The sequence below is a fragment of the Ctenocephalides felis genome, unplaced genomic scaffold (genome assembly GCF_003426905.1).
Source record: "Ctenocephalides felis isolate EL2017-DRISC unplaced genomic scaffold, ASM342690v1 CF-g0.4_SCAFFOLD_03573, whole genome shotgun sequence".
NCBI lineage: Eukaryota > Metazoa > Arthropoda > Insecta > Siphonaptera > Pulicidae > Ctenocephalides > Ctenocephalides felis.
Window position 1 is genome coordinate 25,195,643 of NW_020539727.1, and position 22,491 is coordinate 25,218,133.

The following is a 22,491-nucleotide window of genomic DNA, read 5'->3' on the forward strand; positions in this document are numbered from 1 at the left end:
TTAATAATATCATCAGAAACATCAATATCATCCTGAATTTCTTGTTTAATGTCTTCTTCTGAATATTCTGGTGGTTCTATTTTAATTGCCGGATCATTAATTGACATAATTGTTTCTTCTGACATTTTTAAATATTTTAACTGCTTATAATCAATTACTATTATTCAATTACTATTATTCAATTATTATCTAGTGAATTGAATTTATTATTTGACATTTGGAGCCATAGAGTATACTTACAGAAAGATGAGACACTTCTCATATCGCTTTCACATTTAACAATGGCGCGCATTTTCAAATTCATTATATTTCTCTAGGTCTAAACTAATTTATTAAATAATATTAATTTCACAAACGTTTCGGGACTAGGTTTGTCTCATCATAGGTATATTATAATTTAAAATTTTAAGACCATTTAAATAAAATTTCCAGCTGCAGAAAAACAGAATTAAATACATAAATAAGTAGATAAATTCATAACTAAATAAATAGATCAATAGATAGAAAAATTTAAATATATATATATATATATATATATATATATATATATATATATATATATACATAAGTAAGTACATAATAAATAAATAAATTGATAAATGAATAAAATAAAAATTAAGCTAGCAAATCGAATTTTCTAGTGTAAACATAAATGTTTGTGAGATTTTGAAAGGTTGCTAGAATAATTATTAAAATTCAAAACTAAAGAAATAACTGTTTTCATAAAAGTCTTTTGAAAAATAAATGCAAGACTACTCAACTACAGTAATGAAATTGTATCTGTATATATAATAAATGTATATATGTATATGTCTGCATATATATATACCTATTTATTTACGAGTGTGTGTACCAAATGAAAATATGTTTCTTTTTAAGGCGTTCCTTAGTATTTGTGACGACATTTTCTCATATTATTTGTCATTTGCCTCACTCAGTGTTTGACCATGAAAGTGTAAAGCCGTACGAAATTCTTGTGTGTAAATAATTCATTAAAAAAGTAAGTTACATAGTAATTAATATTTATAGTGCAAATTGGTAAACTAGTGGTGCATGGCGAAACTTTTGGCACTTTTTGCCCCGTATTCATCGGAATAGCTAGACCTGCCTTCGCCAAAAACTTAATAAGCACGTCTCCTTATCAATACGAATCGACCGTTTTTTAAAATATTTAAATCGGTTGATCGGTGTTCCCGAAATCGTCGACCCGAAATTTGTATCCGCGCGCACACACACACATGCATCAATTTTTTCTAAGGTATGCCAAAATGTTCAGAAACCATTGAAACGTGGAGATAAATAAATAAGATTCTTTTCTATTACTACAACTTACCCTACGGATTAATAATTATAATTAATAATTGCTCGTGGGACTCTAACCTGACTTTGACAGTTCGTTAACCGCCATTTCATTGAAGCAATTTATTTATATATTTTTAACATATCACTTTATGATTTGCTATACACGTATTAATTTATATAAATTAATTACACAATTACACAGTTAAATGTTATTATTACATAGTTAAATGTTATTATTACACACACTAAATATATAACATAAAACCCTAGACAATATACTAATAAAACTAAGCAACAAATAATTAGATGAAAAACACAAATGCCACTTTAACAGTTCGTAAGCAATCTGAAGTTGTTTATTTATTTATTTATAATAAATTATTTAAAACTTGTTAATTAAATATTTATTAATATTGTAGTATTTTATTAATTATTACGCATTCAAATTTGACTGTTTAAATGTTTAATAATTGTTTATATGTAAATTGTTTTTTCTTTTTTGTATTTATTGTTAGCAACTTCATGACGTCTTGAATTGCAATTCAAACGCGCGAATTTCAAATAAACAAATAAATACAATTATAATTAAATACTTATATTCAAATATATATATATATATATATATATATATATATATAATTTAGATATTCATAGATGTTAATTAAAAATTAATTACTATAATATAATTTAATTAAATTTAATAACAATTCAAAAGCAAAGGAATTTATATAAACAAATAAACGGACTTATAAATATAAATATATAAACACACGCATAATATATATATATATATATATATATATATATATATATATGCATATTATTAATGTATATATTCTAATTTATTCGTATTCTTGTCATCTGTTAACCGGTTCGTATAGGACCATCATTTTATTTTTTCATATGAGAAAAATCGAAACTAGTTTCCATCCACGAGATCAGCGACCTTTTAGCGATTGATTTAATAATTTATAATAATTATTATCATAATAAAAATAACTGTTATTTTCAATTATATAATACAAAGGCCGGATTTATGTGGAAATTTCGAGACATTTTTCTACATTTCTCTAAATATCTGGAAAATTTTGCAGTAACACAGCAGAAACTAGATAAAATTTGCAACATTCTGTAGGGAACACTTTTATACAGTCCGATATAAAAGTTTTGAATAAATCAACTTTGAATTTGATATTTAATATTTGATTTGAATGATTAAAAAATTCGGGATTTTTTTTTGGTTTTTGTCACATAACTCAAATATTTCATATGGAACCACCCCTTTTCAGTTAGATGGGGTGAAATTAGATAAAATTTACAACATTCTGTAGGGAACACTTTTATACAGTCCTAAATAAAAGTTATGAATAAAACGGTAAATGCAATGGATTTTTCTACCTTTCTTTAAATATCTTGAAAATTTGACAGTTGATCAATATTAGTCCTTTGGTTAGACGTTTGATGGTAAAAATGTTTATTAGGAAGTTAATTTACATTTAAATTTCAAATCAAATTTAAATTTCAAATTTCGCGCCAAAACTTTTTGCAGCAACAAGTTCATGTCACTTATTTTGACATTTAAACAAAGATGGTACATGACATTTAAACAAAGATAAACTAATTTTAATTACAGAAATTTCGTTATTGTTTGAAAGAAAACAGTTATAAAATGGTATGTATTTACTTGAAAATTTATACGAAGCTCGATTTTCCACTATATATATACTATATATGTAATTCTATTTGTGTCAAATATATCATCAAATATTTTATTCACGTACCACCGGCGTAATTTATTCAATAAATATTTTTTATGATTGCATGCTTCGTCGTGCTTTATGTATTCTTATTTCTTAAATATACTGTAGAAATATATATATATATATATATATATATATATATATATATATATACGTGATTAGAATTCCCAAGTACAGTTAAGCAAACGTATCATTATTATTGTTCAAATAGTTATTATAATTATAAATTTATAATAAAAATTAATTAGTTATTAGTTATGTCACTAATTAAATGTATTAATTTATAATTGTCAATACAAAATACTAAAATCCGTTTTGATTAAAAATAGCTATTAAAATGCAATATTTAATTAATACTGACCAGAATAATTAATAACTGTAAAATGAATTTATAATTTTGGTCTTTCTACATAGAACACTCTCATTCAGCAAACAAGATTTTTGTTATATATATATATTTAATTAAAACAAAATTTCATAATTGCAAAACGTCAAAACACAATTGTCAAAATGTCTATTTTTTTAATAAAATATAAATAAAAATATAAATTTTATAATATAAAAGCTATTTTTCTATAATATTTTTAGTATGTTATTTGTATCTATATTATTTCATAATCGAATCAAAATATTTAAATGTATTGAGAAGTTTTACTTATTTATTTATTAAAAAAAATATTTGTAAAGCAAAATTAAACATGGACATAAAATATTAAAGTAATAAATATATTTTTATCTATAATAATAAAACACATGAACGGAATATCTGGAATCTGAAACAAAGGTTTCAAGAAAAAAATCTTAAGACTAATTTCTGATAATTTTATCTAATTTCTATTTTTTGTTCTAGGTGGCACAATCAGCCAAAAGTTGCCAAAATGTCTTGGCCCTCCAGCTCATCTATCATCATCTTCATCCTGATCCTTACCACGACTTCTCTGTGCAAACACCAGGACGAAGATCAGGACGATGATCCACTATTTTCCTACACAGTTCCTGCAACAAATAGTTCCGAAAACATCTTCCATAACCAGAAACACGACTACAACCATGTCATCAACCAGCTAAAGCACATAATTTCGGAGAAGATTTCACAAATTCCGAAGAATGTTACCAGGATTGTCCAGAAGCTCAAGAATATTACGCATGTCGACCATGATAAGGGAGTGATGACGACTGTTCATGAGGTTAGTACATCAACTTGTCCGAATGATAAAGAAACTTCTGAAGATGCTACTACTGAGTTGGCAACTGAAAGGAGTACAACAACAATGGCAACTGAAAGAACTACAACAACAATGGCAACTGAAAGAGTTGCAACAACTTTGGCGACTGAAAAAACAACTGTTGATCATGATGGATCAACATCGACTACCAAGCATGATGATCTTCCTAAGCACAAGTTAAGAGCAGATATCACATCCATAGTTGTCAGTATAAACAGTTCTTTAGACAATGTGCCAAATGAAACCTGTGATTTGGACGAGAACAACATCTACAGGTTGCCCAGAAATGTGGTGCCTCAACATTACCATTTGAACCTGATCACTTACCTGGATGAGGCCATGAATTATTCGTTTAGTGGACAAGTTGCCATTGCGGTAAGTGAAAATAAATAAACCTTGAATTTGGTTTAAATAACTATTATTGTTCCTTAACACAAGTTGTAATCAGACTTAATAATGAGAATCGGAATTTAGCAATATTTAGAAGAACATCATGAATGCTTGCCATGCTGTCTGAACCTAACACAATGCTTTCTCATACATTTTTTCTTAGGTTCGGATGTGCATGGTAAGCGTTACTTTGAAATTTTTTAATATTTGCAAGCTAATCAATCAATATAACATATCTAAACTTATTAAATATATTTTGCTATTATATAATTAATATAAGTATCTCACTTCATTTATCTCCATAGACATTATTTGCGCAAGCATTTTTACAATCTCAATCTTTGTTTCTTAAAATGTTTTTGCCAACCAACTTATGTATACCAATATTTGAAAAAAATGGATCAACATTTTTATTAAATTTATCAATGAATGTGTACTCGAAATCAATCTTCAGTTTTGTGATTCAATCCAGACATTATATTCTTTCATTTTTCCGAATTATTTATTTTCAGCTATTCTTGATTTTTTGTTGTAAAAGTAATATGACTTGATTCGCATTCACATATTTTATATTCTACAATTGTCGAGATACTTTTTGGGTGCTGATGCAATTTATTATCTTAGCATCTGGTACATCCTTATTGCCATAATCACATAATTACAATTAATAATATCTAGAGTGAATATTAACTAAACTCGTTTTCTACTTTTATATATCTACTTTATATATTTATTTATATTTATATTTTTATTACGGATACAGGATTAAATTTAGTAAGTACAGAAAATAAATTATCTTAATTGAATTAATTACAGTAAAATACAAATATAAAACAATATTAGGCCTAACATTAGTAATATCTAATACAATAACTTGGAGAAAAAAAAGTTATAATATTGAAAAAGTCTATTTAAGGCTTGTAGATCTTGACATTCTTATGGTAAAAAAAATCCTTTAAATATTCATTAAGCAATTTTTATTTGAGTCCCATATCTGGAAAATAAAAATTAAGAGCAGTAACAAAAAAGAATATAATATGAAAATAATTGTACTAATAAAATACTTAGGGTAGAAAAATGTTAAAATAATTTGGAATAAAAATTAGAAAAAGTATGGAAAAGGGAAAAAATAATTGTAACTGTTGAAAAAAAAGCATCAAATATTATCAGTAGGCATTTCATTATCAAAATATTGTTTGATATCGAAATTGGCAAACTCAGAAGTATTGTAGAAACTTTGGGCTTTTAAAAGTTCAACAATGGCACTATGAAATTGACGATCATTCAATTTCCTAACATGTAGTAGGAGTAGATTAAAAAGCTGTACTCCTCTTCCGTCTATGGTATTGAAAGATGTTTCAATTTTAAAAGTTGGTTCTTTTATAGTCAAATTTATTGTTTTATAGTAGGAATTCAACATGGAGGATAGGTTGAAGCGTTCAGGATTATTCTTTATGAATGACAACGTAACTAACTTTTGATTTTAGAATCCCCAACATGAAGCAGGTTTTTGTTAACTTAGGTACAAGTATGGAATGAATATGATTGTTCCAGTTCAAGTTTTTTTGTAATTGGATGCCTAGAAATTTAAAGACTGAGGAAAATTCAAATTGAACGCTATTGATAGTTAAAGAATTGATCTCAAGACTTATCCTGTTTACTGTTTGAAAAGACATAATTTAATACAAAGAAAACTTGTGTAAGGGCCTTTTTGTTCGAATTTTGGCGTCAAACCAATCGCAACGACTTGAAACATCCCGAAAATATTCATTATATCTTTTATCCAGGTTAGATGTGTTCGTCCAACAAAAGAAATCATCCTGCACGCCCTCGAGCTGGATATCGACGAAAAAAACCTCCAAGTATTGGAAATCATGACCAACCATGTGGAACACAAACAAAAGTCTACCAACAACACCTTGGCCTGGATCGACCGTGAGAACCTGGTCAAAAGTGCAGGGTACTTGCCAAAAGTCAATGAAACCGCTCAGAACGACTTTTATAAAATTGAACTCAACCAGGAAATGAATGTAGGAGAAACTTATGTGGTGATGATCAAATTTACTGGACTGATTAAGGAGACCCTGTCGGGATATTATAGATGCAGTTATAAGAAGGAGAATGGTGAAAAAGAGTGAGTGGGTGATGGATATAGGGTTAAAAGGTTCAATTTGACCAAATTTTATTTTTTCAGGTGGCTTTCGGTGACCCAATTTGAGCCCACAGATGCCAGGAGGGCTTTTCCTTGTTTTGATGAACCTGACATGAAGGCAACTTTCGATATTAATATGTTACATCGAAAAAAGTACAGGGCCATCAGTAATGCACCAGCTGTTAGCATCACTGAAATGTGAGTAGATAAAAGAACTGGGTATAACTATCCACCTGCCTATCTGTCTACTTAAATTATTTATCTGTCAATCTTTAATAAGCCTCTAAGTTGTCCCTAATATTAAGTTGCTGGTCTATTTCTTCAGGATGGACAATCCAGATTGGCTGTGGACGAATTTCACAACAACTCCAAAAATGTCGACATACCTGGTGTTTTTCATGGTCTCGGATTTTGAAGTTAGGGATGTTACAAAATTTGATTACAAATTTGAGGTCTATGCTATGCCAAGGGCCATCAACCAGGTAAAAAAATATGCAAAAAACTTGTTCGACTTGACTAAAATATTGTAGATTGTCTGAACATGTTGTGAGGTGTCTAAGAATATTGTAAACTGCCTGGAAATGTTGTAAATTATTTGCAAGAGTTGTAAATTTGTTTATTTATTTATTTATATTCATGTTGCCATTATAAATCACAGTACTCGCTTTCAATTTAATATGAATTGTATTATCTAATCATGCCATAAATCATGCATTGCCACTGTTATATCCTTGCGACTTAAAAGTACTTTTAGAGGACATATTTTATGTCTATAAATTATTTAAACAAGCATGAATATACATATACATGCACACACTCACGAAAACATTTATACACAGATAGGAATTCACATATGCATATATGAAATACAATATTTATTTTTTTATTTATTTATTTTAAATATATAGTCCACAGATTTTTTCCAAGAGGACTCAAAAATACAATTATTTTAGATAATGAATAACAATTAAAATATATACAAAATTACAATATATAGTTATGAACATGAAAATGCTTAATATAAAATTACATATAATGCAAAATTTAACAATATTATTTATAAACAGAATAAGATAAAATAATGAGATATTTGAAAAGAAAATATAAAGGTTGACTTGTGCAGATGGAGATTATTTGATTAGGTGAAGTGTTGTGAATATCTATTTCATTATTAATTAAGTTAAAGTTAGAGGACATAAGTAAAATAGGCGAATTTAAGAGAGAATTAAATTTAGGAGTAGGATAATTGAAAAATAATTGTGAACATTAAAGGATAGTTGGTTAAGAATGAGAGGACAGTCTATAGAATTATTGCAAAGCTTAAATAAGAACATAATTGTACAGATAAATCAACGTGAGGCAAGAGAAGGAATACCAAATTCTTTTAGTAAAGTGTTGTGGTCAGGGTAAATTTTATATGTTTTATAATAAAGATATTTCAGAAATCTTCGCTAAACCTTCTCTATCGCATCAGAGTTGTTGATTTGATGAGGATACCAAATAATCGAACCATATTCTAATTTTGAACGTACAATAGAATAGTACATGCAAAGAAGTGCATTGTTAGAACTGAATTGTTTACAATTTCTCAGTATCAAACCTAGAGATTTATGTGCCATATTACAAATATCAGTTATATGTTCCGTGAAAAACAAACCAGAATCAAATAGAACTCCTAAATCTGAAATTTTATTACATCTATCAACGCTGGTGTTAGAAATTTTATAATCAAAATGTATTGGAACGCGCTTATGTGAATAACTAAGAATCTTGCACTTTGATATATTTAAATGTAATTTGTTAAAGAGACACCAAGAGTGGAAAGAGTCAAGTTGAGACTGTAATAATAAAGCAGTCATCAATAGAATTTATTTTGAGATATAGTTTGAGATCATCTGCAAATAATAAATGTGGACATCCAATAATATCAGATATGTCATTAATAAAAATAATAAATAGTAGTGGACCAAGAATGAATCCCTGAGGAACACCTGAACTGATATTTTCAATGTTGCTCAAGAATCCATTAAGATAGACAAATTGTATACGATTATGAAAATAACTCTTAAAAAAATAAATAAGTGAAGATCTAAGACCAATCTTAGATAATTTAGTAAGAAGAATGTTATAAAAATACTTGTTAATATGCAAGTTACAAGAAAAAACTATATGTTCTAATTAACATTCTAAATTCATATTGTGATTTTATTTAAGTCGAAGTTTGTAAAGACACATTTTTTATTTCAAACACATATTTGAGATCTGAAGTACTATACCAAAATTACTTTAATAAAACAAACTAGAAAAACTAATGTGAATAAAGAAAAATTACAATTCGTGGCAGTTCAAGTATTAATTATGATTGTAAGTGCATTTCAAAATAAATATGACAGAAAATTTATTATAGTAAAATATATCAATATATACAAATTTTGAAAACAAAATGAACATCTCAAATATGTGTTACCATCTATCCTGTAATATATTACAGTAAAATTTAATATAAATTACATTACTATAGTTAAAAATAAGAAGTCTTAATATGCAGTTAACGTCCAAATTTAACGCTTTGGAGGCACCATATAATTCAAATAATCCCTATAACATTTTATCGATTAAATTTATAAAATCAATTTTGAGATTTACAACATAAAACAAAGGCCAGCAATGATAAAAGATTTTTTAGTTTATCGCCTTATTAAATTATCATGAAGTGTTGTAGATAGTCTAAAAATGTTACAATTGGGGCACAAAAGAATTCAACACATGTACTCTTTTAAAAATTCTAATATTTGTCCTTACTTACAGACCAATTTTGCCCTCAGAGAGTCTCCAAACATTCTCAACGAACTGACCCAGTATTTATACACACCATATGCCCTCCAAAAGTGGCCCGTTAAAATGATTGCAGTGCCGGAATTTTCTGCAGGTAATAAAATTGACAATGAAATGATACCTTATTTTACATCAGATATTATATTTATATTACGTATACAGGATTGAATTTTGTAATTACAGAAAATAAATTATCTTAATTGAATTAATTACAGTAAAATACAACTATAAAACAATATTAAGCCTAACATTAGTATAATTTAATACAATAACTTGAAGAAAAAATTGTTATAATATTGAAATAGTTTATTTAAGGCTTGTAGATCTTGAGATTCTTCTTATGGTAAAAAAAATCCTTTAAATATCCGTCATGCAATTTTATTTGAGTCCCATATCTGGAAAATAATAATTAAGCGCAGTATCAAAAAAGAATATAATATGAAAATAATTGCAATGATGAAATACTTAGGGTAGAAAAATGTTAAAATAATTTGGAATAAAAATTCGAAAAAGTATGGAAAAGGGAAAAAATAATTGTAACTGTTGGAAAAAAAAGTATCAAATATTTATCAGTAGGCATTTCATTATAAAAATAATGTTTGATATCGAAATTGGCAAACTCAGAAGTTTCGTAGAAACTTTGGGCTTTTAAAAGTTTAAGAATGCTATTATGAAATTGACGATCATTCAATTTCCTAACATATAGTGAGAATAGATTAAAAAGCTGTACTCCTCTTCCGTCTATGGTATTGAAAGATGTTTCAAGTTTAAAAGTTGGTCCTTTTATAGTCAAATTTCTTGTTTTTTAATAGAAATTCAACATGGAGGATAGGTTGAAGCGTTCAGGATTTATCTTAATGAATGACAACGTAATTAGCAAAAATATATAGGGAACAGTGAGAATGTTAAATAGTCGATAAAGATTCCTACATGAGTGCAAGGAACTGAGGGAAAAAAATATTCTTAATGCTCTTTTCTGTATTTTGAATATATCCTTTAAGGATGACGAGAATCCCCAGAATTGTATTCCATATGCGAGATGGAATAGAAATTAGAATAATAAATTTAAAGAAGGCAATTTAAACTAAATTTAGATTTTAGAATCCTCAACATGAAACAGGTTTTTGTTAACTTAGGTACAAGTATGGAGTGAATATGATTGTCCCAGTTTAAGTTTTTGTGTAATTGGATGCCTAGAAATTTTGAGACTGAGGAAAATTCAAATTTAATGCTATTGATAGTTAAAGAATTGATCTCATGACTTATCCTATTTACTGTTCGAAAAGACATAATTTGGGTTTTGTCATTATATTGAGCAAAAGATTATTAGAATTTAATCAATTCATAATTAGTATTAATTTATTATTCACTTCTTCTGAAGAATTGCTTTTTATAATCACACTAGTGTCATCGGCAAAAAGAATAAATTTACAGAGGTCTGTACATTTTGGCAGATCGTTTATGTAGATGAGAAATAATAATGGTCCGAGAATTGAGCCCTGAGGGACACCAAGCTTAATATTTTGTTTGTCTGAGATAATTACTCAACCACGATCATTCAGATAAACAGATTGAGTCCTATTTGATAAGTACGATGAAAATAATTCAAGAGCTTTACCATGCACACCGTATTTTTCGAACTTGTTTAAAAAAAATTCATGAGAGATGCAATCAAAAGCTTTGGACAAGTCACAGAAAACTGCAATGCAGAAACTACCATTAATTGTATCAATTGTAAAATTTTAGGTGCTATGGAGAATTGGGGAGCAGTGACTTTTAGAGAGTCTTTACTCCTGTACGATGATGTTGCGAGTGACACCAAGAGTAGATATTCGATTGTTTCGGTAGGTAAACATCCACTTATACCAGTCTAATTATTATTTTTTGAATTGCTCAGTATCCAGTATCAAAATTCAGAATCCTTTGCATTACCCAGAAAAGTTTAGACAAGTTTTAGTATCTTTAGTCTTATTTTTCCTTTTCCAGGTGATTGCCCACGAACTGACCCACCAGTGGCTGGGCAACCTAGTCACCCTCAAATGGTGGAATGATTTATGGTTGAACGAAGGGGTAACCACCTACGTCACTGGTCTAATAGTGGAGCAAGTGCATCCAGAATGGAACTCTCTTCTGGAAAACACTGCCAAAACGGTCATGAGTTTGCTGGAAGTTGACTCGTTGAAGGGATCCCATCAGGTGATAAATGGAAATTATACTTTATGATAATTTAGGTCAGATATATATTGTTTTTTTTTTTGGTTTAGGTGTCTGTAAAAATTGATAATCCAAATGATATTGGCCAGATTTTTGATTCTATATCGTACAGTAAAGGAAGTATGATTTTGAGGATGCTGGATTTGATTTTGGCTGATAATATATTCAGACTAGGTTTGAAAAGGTATTTAGATCTAATTCATATTTTACCAATTGTAGTACAAATAGTATGAGAATGTACTCACTTCATAGACAAATCAGTGCGAGTGACAATTTTATACAATTTTGTTTATAATTTGGAAGTTAATTATTGCAAGTTGATACTGTCTTAAGATAAATTGAAGATAATTTTATTATCTATAAGTCCATCAAAGACAGTATTTAGATACAATTAATATTCCGCCAGTTGTAGTGCAAATAGTATGAGAATGTACTCACTAGGGTTTGTCTGTATTCAAAAACCGGTTTTGAAACCCGTTTTTTTGACAAAAATTATAGAATTCGAAAACCGGTTTTTTAGTAAAAAAAGTCGTTTTTCACTGTATAAATGGAAAATGACAAATATAGCCAAATATAAAAGATAGATGAAAGCGTTTTGATTCTTGAAAACATATCGTTTCAATAGCAATTGATATCTTAACAATCTGCAATGGTTTCCAGAAAGGTTTTGTATATAATAATTTAGATTTTTATACCAGTATATATATATTAATTTAAATCAGTGTGACTTCTTCTTGAAGAAGTAACTTCCTCTACTCAAACTTAAAAAAAAAGAGTTTTAACCTCTAGAAGCGACAAACTAAAGAACAAAAAACTTAGTATTATTATATTAGGCTTTAAAAACATTTAAGCATAATTTGGTCGCAAGTATAAGAGTATTTTCTATTTCAGGAAATTTTGTGAGTAAACAAAGGACACGTTTAAGTAGCAATTCGACATACGTTTATAAAATTAATTAATTAAAATTGCTTGGAACAGAAATAATAGTTTACCCTAATTGTTTTTAAAACTAAAATTGATATTAACAAGTATGTATCATAATGTATCTAATATTTCTTTATTTTTTTAAATCATATTAAGTTTTTTTAAATCATATTATATTAAACAAAAAATAATTAGAATGTTTAAAATTAATTAATTAAAATTGCTCGGAACAGAAATAATAGTTTAGCCTAATTGTTTTTGAAACTAAAATTAATATTAACAAGTATGTATCAACATGTATCTAATATTTCTTTTTTTTTTATTATTTAATATTTTTTTTTTTATTTAAATGTATTATTTTTATTTATTCAAAAGCTTTCCTTTGACTATCATAAAAATATTTTCATTCTTATATGTGAAAATGATGCATGAATAACGAATAATTATTTTCAAAGTTATTTAATCAGGATAAACTATTATTTTTTAGTTCTTCTAATTAAAATTAAAATAATTTTGTTTACTATCTATAAAATTGAACAATAAATAAATTCAGTCAAATACTACTCTAAATTACACTAAATTTGCGGATAAATTACAAAATATTCGAACAAAAATTTATTATTTATATAAAATTCGAAAACCGGTTTTTTAGTAAAATGAAAATTCGAAAACCGGTTTTCTGAAATGTTGGTTTTTGTATAAACCCTAGTAACTCACTTTGTAGACAAATCAGTCCGAGTGCAAAAATTTATCATTTTTTCCTTTTCCAGTTATTTATCGGAGCACGCTTATTCTAATGCCCAAAAGGACGATTTATGGAAGCACCTATCAGCAAGTTATAGAAAGAAATTGGACAAAAATGAAACCAAGTGCACACAGGACGACCTCAAAATTTTGAGCAGGGATGATGGAGTAAAAACTATAATGGATTCCTGGACTCTGCAGACTGGTTATCCCCTTATTAACGTTAAAAGGAACTATGAGAAAGACACTGCCTACATCACACAGGTAAAGGGTAAAAGATAGTTTTTAAACCTGTTTAATATTTTATTACCATTATCCTTTATCCAGGAGCGTTACCTGTTGCAACGCATGTTCCGAAACAACTCCTGCAAAAATGCAACATACAAACATGAGAAAGATGATTCTTCCGATAATAAACAATGCTGGTACGTTCCTTTAAGTTACACCACTGAATCTGAGAAAGACTTCAACAACACCAGGCCCAGAAAGTGGTTGGTCTGTCCAGAAAATATGAAGTACGACAGGAAAAGGAATCTGAGGAGTGATAATATGATTAGTTTGGGATTCGATAATAACAGTACTGATGATGAGGAAGATGATTATAGATATAATAAGACTGGTGCAGATGTTTGGAAGAATTATGGTGAAGATGAAGATGTCGATTTGCCAGGGACTGCCACATTGAAGGATATGCCGGGGAAGGATCAGTGGGTTATATTTAATATACAAATGGCAGGTGAGTGGATGAATTTAAATTTTAGAATATGAGCTTTATTAACTTCCCGTAGGGTAAGTTATTGTAACGGGCCGAAAATCGGAATTGAAATTTTTTGAAGGTTTCTGAACATTTTGGCATACCTCAGAAAAAATGGATGTGTGTGTGTGTGTGTGTATGTATGTATGGATACAAATTTCCAGTCACGTTTTAGGGCGCACAGATCAACCGATTTGAATGGTTCAAAAAACATTCGATTCCTATTGATAGGGAAAAGAGCTGATTAGTTTTTGGCAAAGGCAGGTCCAGCCGTTTCGGAGATACGGAGCAAAGAGTGCAGAAAATAGAAATCGAATTTTTGAAGGAAAGGAGTATCCGATTTGAATGATCTAAAAAACATTCAATTAGAAATGATTGGGAGAAGTGTTTATTAGTTTTTGGCAAAGGCAGGCCCAGCCATTTCGAAGATACAGAGCTAAATATGTAAAAAATGGCAGTTTTTGAGAGAACTAAGCGTCCGATTTAAATGATTCAAAGAACTTTCAGCTTGTCTTAACAAAATAATTGATTTTGGAAAAAAAAATTTTGTTAAATTTTTTTTTTTTTTTTAGTTTTTTGTATATCGAAAATATTCCAGATTTTATTTTTAATTCTGACTATAGTTCTAATATACTTTACAAATAATTTCAACTCTGCAATTCAGTTTATATAATTCTTATAAATATTAGACAATGTTACAATATTTATAATAATCTATTTGAAAACATTCAGTATTCCTCGAACATTTCGTTACGGTACGGAAAGTTCCAGCAATTTGCCTTAAGGCACGATGCCACCCACCCCACTAGTTTACTTTTTTTTTACTAAATTCTGGAAGGAGAAGTTTGGGTTTTTGCCATAAAGTATGAATTGCCTGAATTTTTTTCTTTCGCTATACGATTTGAATTATAATTTTTTTTTGTAAATAAAACATTATTTGTAATGATTATAATCTATGTTGAAGAAAAATAACAATTTTTAAAAAATCTTAAGACCACACTGTTTGTACTACAATCTTGTAATTTTGCTAAATACTACAAACTTTTTTTTTGTCATACAACCTTAACAAAAAGAGATTATATATAATATATTTATATTAGATATATCGTCTAAAGCATAAATGCTCTTGATTACTTAACACAAATTGTTCATCTATACTAAATTTTTTTTTTCATATTTTTAGGTATCTACAGAGTGAATTACGATTTGCAAAATTGGGAGAAATTAATTTTATATCTTCAATCAGAAAATTATGACAAAATACACATTTTGAATCGAGTACAACTCATTGATGATTCTCTGGACTTGGCCTGGTAATTTATTTATTTATATAATGTAGAATAATATAAATAATAATAAATTTTCTTAGGACTGGAGATCAGGATTATTCTGTAGCTTTAAAACTGGTCTCATATTTGAAACAAGAAACAGAATATATAGCTTGGAACTGCGCATTAAAAAATTTGGCCAAGCTTAAAAAAGCTTTGATGTATGGGGATGAGTTTCCTCTGTTTGAGGTAATAAATGATTAATAATCCTAATTTATAAAAAAATGTCACAATTTTAATTATATATTATACTAACTGTTTGAGAATACAAAAGAACAAGAGCAAAATTACAATAAAGCTAATTAAAATTCTTTAAATTTAGTAAATAGTGTGAGAGCTAATACCATTTTTATCTGTATTCATTAAAGTACTGGCGGGGCTAATATAATATTTCACTCACTCATCTATGACTAATATTTTGTATTTATTATTTGCAGAAATATATAAGCCAATTTATATCACCAATGTATGAACGATTGGGTGGTATTTCTCATCAGTTAAAAATCAAAAAGGGCAAATCGGCAGAAAGAGAAAATCTTACAGGTTAATATATAAATTATATATATATATATATATATATATATATATATATATATATAGTATGGTATCAATTGTATTTTTTACAAAAGTTGTAAATCCAAATCTACCAATGTATTTCAAATATCATTCTTATCATTTGCAGACCATTCTCGGCCTGAAGACATTGTGAAACACCGAATCCTGATCTCGTCCTGGGCATGCAGATATGCAATTTCAGATTGCAGACAAAAGGCAGTATCGTATTTTGAAGAATTCATGAACGCTCACAAAACTAAAAGTGACAGGGCAGCTGATGTGTAAAGGACCACTGTGTAATAATTAATAAAATAATAAACTCAGAATGTTTATTCTTGTGTTTTGTTTTCAGGATTCCTGCAGACATTGTGTCTATAGTTTACTGTACTGCTGTTCGATTTTCAGACCAGGTGAATAAGAAAATTAGGAGTGAAACATCTGATGATACCAGAAGAAAAGGTACGTACAGACATCTAGTAGTGTGTTATTTACCAGAAAATGGTTATTGAGTTTTTTATCCTGCAGGTTTTCACAATCATCCGGTGGTCAGAACTTACAGCACAAATAAAAATAATACTGATAAAAATTCCTCTTTATCATTTGAACTTTTAACAGATGAATGTACCAGCCAAGATGTAGAGAACGTAACATCAGCTAGTGCTTTTGAATTTTTATGGAATTTAGCTGGAGATAGTAATCTGGCACAGACGCAAGTTTTGGCTATTTTGAAGGCTTTGGCTTGCACTACGGATAAAGATAAGGCTCTCAGGTATTGCAGATTCATCAATTGTCCTGAAAATGTTGTAAATTGTATGGAAATATTGTATATTGTCTGAAAATGTTGTAAACAGTGTGAACATGTCGCAAATTGTCCAAAGAGATTATCTTCTTAGTATTGTAAATTAGTCAAAAAAATCATTACAGATTCATTTACCATATTATTAATTTTTTGCAGATATTTGAACGCTTCTTTGGATCGCAATAGTTTTATCAGGAGACAAGATGCCCAACTTGCATTCTCGGGTGTTGCTTCAAACTCTAAGACTTTTATGGTGGCCAGAAAGTTTCTATACGAAAGAATCAAAGATATATACGAATAGTAAGTATAATAAATAATAAATATTATTTTAAATAAATACCTCATTTGGTTTGTTACTAGTTTGGGTCCAAATTCAAATAAATTGGGCAGCTATGTGGATGCAGTAGCAGATCAGATCACAACACAGAAAGATTATGATGAGGTAAAAATTAATAAACATATTTAATTATGTACTATATATTTTAAAATATGTATTAATTATTTGTTATTTTAAATGGTACATTTATAGTTGGTGGAGTTCACAAAACAGAATGCAAAATATTTAGCACGTTCTCAACTGATTATTAAAAAATCATTAGAAAGTGCCCAATTAATGATACATTGGCAACAAAAGCATTACGATAGAGTGATAAAACTTTTAAAGGAATATACGCAAGATTAAGTATTATTTTTAATTACATTGACTGTGTACTAGTAAGTGCTTGTGAATAAAATAAAATACTCTTGTAGAAATACAAAGATCTATTTATTGTTCATATAATTATTATTAAATATTTCATTTTACTTCTTAAGGCTGTTAGTGATCCATTGCAAGTAAGGATCGTTCCCATTGTCTATTTTAACACTAATCACCTCGCAGCTTCATATGGGTGATCTTTTTAACAAATGCTGTAAGTTCAGGATTTTGTTCGTTTGTGTCTTGATCATACATTAGAAGTTCAGAATCCTCCTCCATTTTGCCTTGCCAGGAGTAAATGGAGATTATGTTCGGTATTATGTTGACGCAAGCAGCTAGTTTCTCTCTAAAACAGAAACAGGAGTAAAATATATGTCAGTATATATTATAAATGTATATTAATTATATACCTGAACTAAGTCCTTTGGCTATTCTTTTGCAATTTCTTGCGTAGGCACTGTGACATACGCTATGGAATGAGTGCCAGAAATGTAACTTGACATTGTTCTCGTATTATTAAGATTTTGTGTTAACGTTAATGCTCGTCGGAGCATAAAAGCTGTAATTAATAATACAGTTATGCTAATAATTTCCCTGGGCATTAAAATATATTTAAAACTTTTTTAATTTATTGGCATGACAGTTTAAACTATCGAGTAAATTTGAGGTTATATTCGATATATATTTATTTTCGATATATATATCAAAGTGTTATTAATTATTACATAATATGCTTATAAATGATCAGTTATATTAATATCAATATCCTTTTATGCATCTAAGTATATATTTTAATGGTTTTATAAATAATTGTCATGACAGTTAACCACAACAAATTAAATTAGAGGTTTTTGACTTATATTTTAAAAACAATATTAAAAAGAATTAATTGTTATTTAATATATCTTTATGAATGATTAATATAGTTCTGTAAATAATTTTTTGGCATCTAAATATATATTTTAAATATTTTACAAAATTTTGACATGACAGTTCATCATAACAAAGTTAGTTTGAGATTAACTACTATTTTTATTTATTAAACAGTGTTATTAATTGTAATATAGTATATATTATTTAGTTACTAGTATATAATTAATATTAGAGTTATATCAATAATTTGCTTACGAATTTAGATATATATTTAAATCGTTTGAAAAGTTTTGGTCTTGACAATTTCATCAAGACAAGATTGAGGTTAGAAACCATTTATATTTATTTGTAAAAACAATATTTAGCATGTTATATAGTATTATATATTTTGTTATTGGTAAATAATTAATATTAGAATTATATTAATAATTTCTTTACGAACATAAATATATATTTTAATACGGATTTGTGTCCGTTTGACAGTTAACTGCAATTTAAATTTGAGCTTTGTCAACGATTAAAAGTGTTAATAAATTTCATATATTTTTCACCAAATATACGGTTTTAATAATTTAGAGTATGTAACCTCTAATTCTTTCAGTTACAACAATGTGTACCCCAAATAAGAAGACAAAGCTATCTCATTTAACACCTTGCAGGCGAATGGGTTTAAATAGGTCTCCAAGAAACTTTACGCCACCTTTCAAAGATAAAAAAGTGCACGTTGAGAGCCCTTTGGTAGAGAATACTAATAATAATGAGTATAAGACTCCAAGGAAAGTTATTAGTAGTAGGAGTAAGAATAAACTTGTATTCGAGGATAAAGGTAACTTATAGCATGATTTAATTTTGTTACATTACTATAACATTGTTGATTTCTCTTTAATAATAATTATTTATCAATATTATAGTTATTTTAATAACATTGTTAATTCTACCACAGTTGCTAAAGGTGTTTCCGTATCGACTGAAGAAGATTTAGTATCTAATTATGTACCTGAAGATAATTATGTTGAAGCAACATCGTCTGTTGACGAAGATCGCCTTAAAGATGTGCCTTTGGTTGAAGTTTTCAATGCACATTCTGACATCAAACAAGTATTTATAACAATGCTCCTATAAGTAATCAGATTGGCAAACGTAATTTTATTATTGTTTTATTAAAACAGGTCTGCAGAACACCCAATGAACAAAATACATTTGTTCAAGCGCAAAATGATTTAATAAATGCTCTTAATACACAAGAAGACCTCAAAAAAGCCCTAGTGAACCTATTGAACTTAATTCTACTATAGTGCAAATTTAACAGACCTAGAATCATTTTTTGATGCTGCAAGTAGTAATACTTTACCAGAAGCATCCAATGGGCCAAAAATTACACAACAAGATGTCACCCAGAGTGATCTGCTGAAACTAAAGCGAGAAATTGCTTTAAAGAAAAGAAAACTTAGAGAGCTTGAAGGACTTGTTTGTGCTGATGATGTAACGGCACAAATTGCAATCTGGAAAAGTGCTACTAGAGAGATTCTAGAAGATTTATTGACATCGATGAAGAATGAGAATAACGACTGCAGAAATGTGCAAATTGTAAATATATTGAAGGCTTTAAATATTTCTTCTGAATTGATTGGGTATGATGCAGTATCCGAAGACTTTATAGATTAATTATGAAGGTTACATTATTTATATTCTTGTGATATATTAGGCATAGTTAAATTATAAACAAATACTTAATTTTCTAATTATATTATTACTTCTACATTTACATTATTATTCTATGCATAACTATGTGGTTTCAAAGGCCTTTCGGGGTCAAACAACTTCGGTTCATGCAAAAAATCAGGGTCTTTATTATAATAAGGCATAAAACCAGCAACTTGAGCCTTCACAATCTCCTGTTCCACTTGTTTTTGCTTATTAGAACACAAGCCTGTGATGTGCCTTCCATACAGGCGACCTGTGTAAGGGCTCTGAAACTGTGATAGAAGTTTAACATTTTATAATCAGGTTGTATATTGTATTTGCAGAGGATGCATTGTTGTTTTTCTTTCTGGAAAGGATTTGGTATGTCCACAGGCTCGTCTGAAGAAGTCACATTGGTTGATTGAGAGAGAGGTGTTAAGCAAATGTTTCTTTTGATGACTGTAGAGCCTGTAAAGAAAATTCGGGTAAATGGTAATGATTTAAACACATACACTACTCGAGATTTATACCATATTGTTGATATATTCTCCTAATTAAACAGTTCATGATGTAAAACAATATTAGATAGGTTATGTTTTATTGCAAACGATTGTTGATTAACCAATAGCAATGTTTATATAGGAATCTTTTCAGTGTATATATTAAATTATAAACGTTTTTATATTACATTATATTTTTAAAACGTATTTATATATAAACTTTAATGAAAAGTAACCTAATAGCGCACTGTCAAGTGTCAGTGTGTATTTTTGTGTTGGTAGTTTGCACAGATAATTTTTGTGAGCCAAATTTGAATTTGAAATGTTTATCAAACAATTTAATATTAAATATAACAATATTTATACATAGATTGCTAAAGTTTTATTAGATTTAAATCGCTATTTATATAATATAATTTGTTTGTACTTGTTTGTAACAAGTACACTTTTTTCGGAGCCAAATTTGAACCTAAAAGGCAAATGAATGAACATTTTTTATTAATATCAATTAATTAAAACAAAATGCATACATTAATTCCAATATTTGTATAAATATTTTTTCATATTCAAAATAATTTAATTAATAATTACTATATGTATTTATATACTGTACATATTTCAATTTCTACAAATTTCATTCATCATATCTCTATTTATTTTCTCAAACGATGATTCTTCCAATTTATTTATAACATCTTTAGGGACCCATTTGATTTTTGGATCAGATTCTGCAAATGGATCCTTAGATTGGACATCTAAATCCTCAATCTCATTTGGTAAAATCAATCTGAAACATTATTTGAAAATATTAATAAGTAAAATTAACCTTAGTTGCAAATTATTAATACTTTGTTTACATCTTAAGTACCTGTATGAATGTAAAAACATTCTATAAGGCCTTTTATCCTCTGATCGACCGTATGTGTAATCCCCAATTATAGGATGACCAATAAACTGACAATGGACACGTATTTGATGTCTTCTGCCTATAATTTTTATTAAATGAGCTTTAAATAATTATTATAAGGGTTTGCGCTCACCTGTGTGCGGCCTAATCAAAACTTTAGTAGCTTCTTTTCCATTATACAAGCCTTTTGATAATATCATAATTTTAGTACTTGCATCACGTGGGGACTGACAATTCTCATCAGATGCTACACACATTTTGTGGGAACCTTTCACATGCCTCCTATCTTCACCTACAAACATTAAATATTAAAACATAACAACAGACAAGTTTCTATTACATTTTACAAACCAACGCCTTGCACACGTTTGTAAATTCTTCTTCCAAATGTCCTCTGAGTAATGCCAAATAATATTTTTTGGCATGTCTTTTCTCAAAAGCTTTCACAGCTGCCGAGCATGATGTCTTTGTTATGCAATGCACATAACACCACTTGTCGAATAATCTAAACGATTTGCAAAATGGAATTCATGAAAAAATCGGAATTGGCCAAGTTTGGAAAGGTGTCTTTTAGTAACGTTTGAACAGTGGGCTAAAATAAATGATTTATTAACTTTGAATGACAGAATTGGATAATATTTACTTACTTTGACTTTGCTATCATCGCTGTTAATCAAAATATCGAATGGTTTATTGACAATAATAAAATTATCACTTTATGCAAAACGTCTAAAGAAGGCTTTTATGAGAAGAAAATAAGCAAGAGATCAATTTTTCCAGATAATTTAAAATTGGCATACGAAGTAAATATAAAAGCAATTGTAACAAAAAGTCTAACAGTAATTCGA

The 22,491-nt window shown here is 28.3% G+C and overlaps 3 protein-coding genes and 1 pseudogene across 3 annotated transcripts in view; 2 read left to right on the forward strand and 2 right to left on the reverse strand.

The window, feature by feature from the left end:
• The window catches only part of LOC113389823 (aminopeptidase N-like), a 47,747-nt gene extending 30,082 nt beyond the window's left edge, over positions 1-17,665 (forward strand). The window contains exons 5-19 of the mRNA XM_026626828.1: positions 9,639-9,759; positions 11,412-11,509; positions 11,652-11,861; positions 11,930-12,063; positions 13,574-13,811; positions 13,875-14,283; positions 15,485-15,614; positions 15,671-15,818; positions 16,067-16,172; positions 16,312-16,465; positions 16,537-16,643; positions 16,710-16,953; positions 17,140-17,283; positions 17,344-17,425; positions 17,513-17,665. Coding sequence (XP_026482613.1) covers positions 9,639-9,759; positions 11,412-11,509; positions 11,652-11,861; positions 11,930-12,063; positions 13,574-13,811; positions 13,875-14,283; positions 15,485-15,614; positions 15,671-15,818; positions 16,067-16,172; positions 16,312-16,465; positions 16,537-16,643; positions 16,710-16,953; positions 17,140-17,283; positions 17,344-17,425; positions 17,513-17,665 — 2,478 coding nt within the window. The remainder of the gene's footprint in view (positions 1-9,638; positions 9,760-11,411; positions 11,510-11,651; positions 11,862-11,929; positions 12,064-13,573; positions 13,812-13,874; positions 14,284-15,484; positions 15,615-15,670; positions 15,819-16,066; positions 16,173-16,311; positions 16,466-16,536; positions 16,644-16,709; positions 16,954-17,139; positions 17,284-17,343; positions 17,426-17,512) is intronic.
• A 1,248-nt stretch (positions 17,666-18,913) lies between these two features.
• Positions 18,914-20,218, forward strand: LOC113389824. Its single transcript, XM_026626829.1, has 5 exons — positions 18,914-18,950; positions 19,155-19,379; positions 19,497-19,651; positions 19,723-19,847; positions 19,891-20,218. The coding sequence occupies exons 1-5, from the start codon at positions 18,920-18,922 to the stop codon at positions 20,216-20,218; spliced, it is 864 nt and encodes a 287-aa protein (XP_026482614.1). The 5' UTR covers positions 18,914-18,919.
• A 110-nt stretch (positions 20,219-20,328) lies between these two features.
• LOC113389825 lies at positions 20,329-20,858 on the reverse strand (annotated as a pseudogene).
• A 496-nt stretch (positions 20,859-21,354) lies between these two features.
• LOC113389826 (RNA pseudouridylate synthase domain-containing protein 1-like) overlaps positions 21,355-22,491 on the reverse strand; it is a 2,784-nt gene continuing 1,647 nt past the window's right edge. Inside the window, 8 exon segments of the mRNA XM_026626830.1 lie at positions 21,355-21,523; positions 21,605-21,722; positions 21,777-21,935; positions 21,995-22,001; positions 22,034-22,119; positions 22,122-22,178; positions 22,181-22,235; positions 22,297-22,357. Of these exon segments, the coding sequence (XP_026482615.1) occupies positions 21,355-21,523; positions 21,605-21,722; positions 21,777-21,935; positions 21,995-22,001; positions 22,034-22,119; positions 22,122-22,178; positions 22,181-22,235; positions 22,297-22,357 (712 nt within the window).

Coding starts and splice junctions, on each gene's coding strand:
- LOC113389824 (XM_026626829.1), top strand. CDS start 18,920: ATGTTATATAGTATTATATATTTTGTTATTG. Junction 18,951..19,154: donor TATTATATATTTTGTTATTG/GTAAATAATTAA, acceptor TAATTCTTTCAG/TTACAACAATGTGTACCCCA. Junction 19,652..19,722: donor CACATTCTGACATCAAACAA/GTATTTATAACA, acceptor TTATTAAAACAG/GTCTGCAGAACACCCAATGA.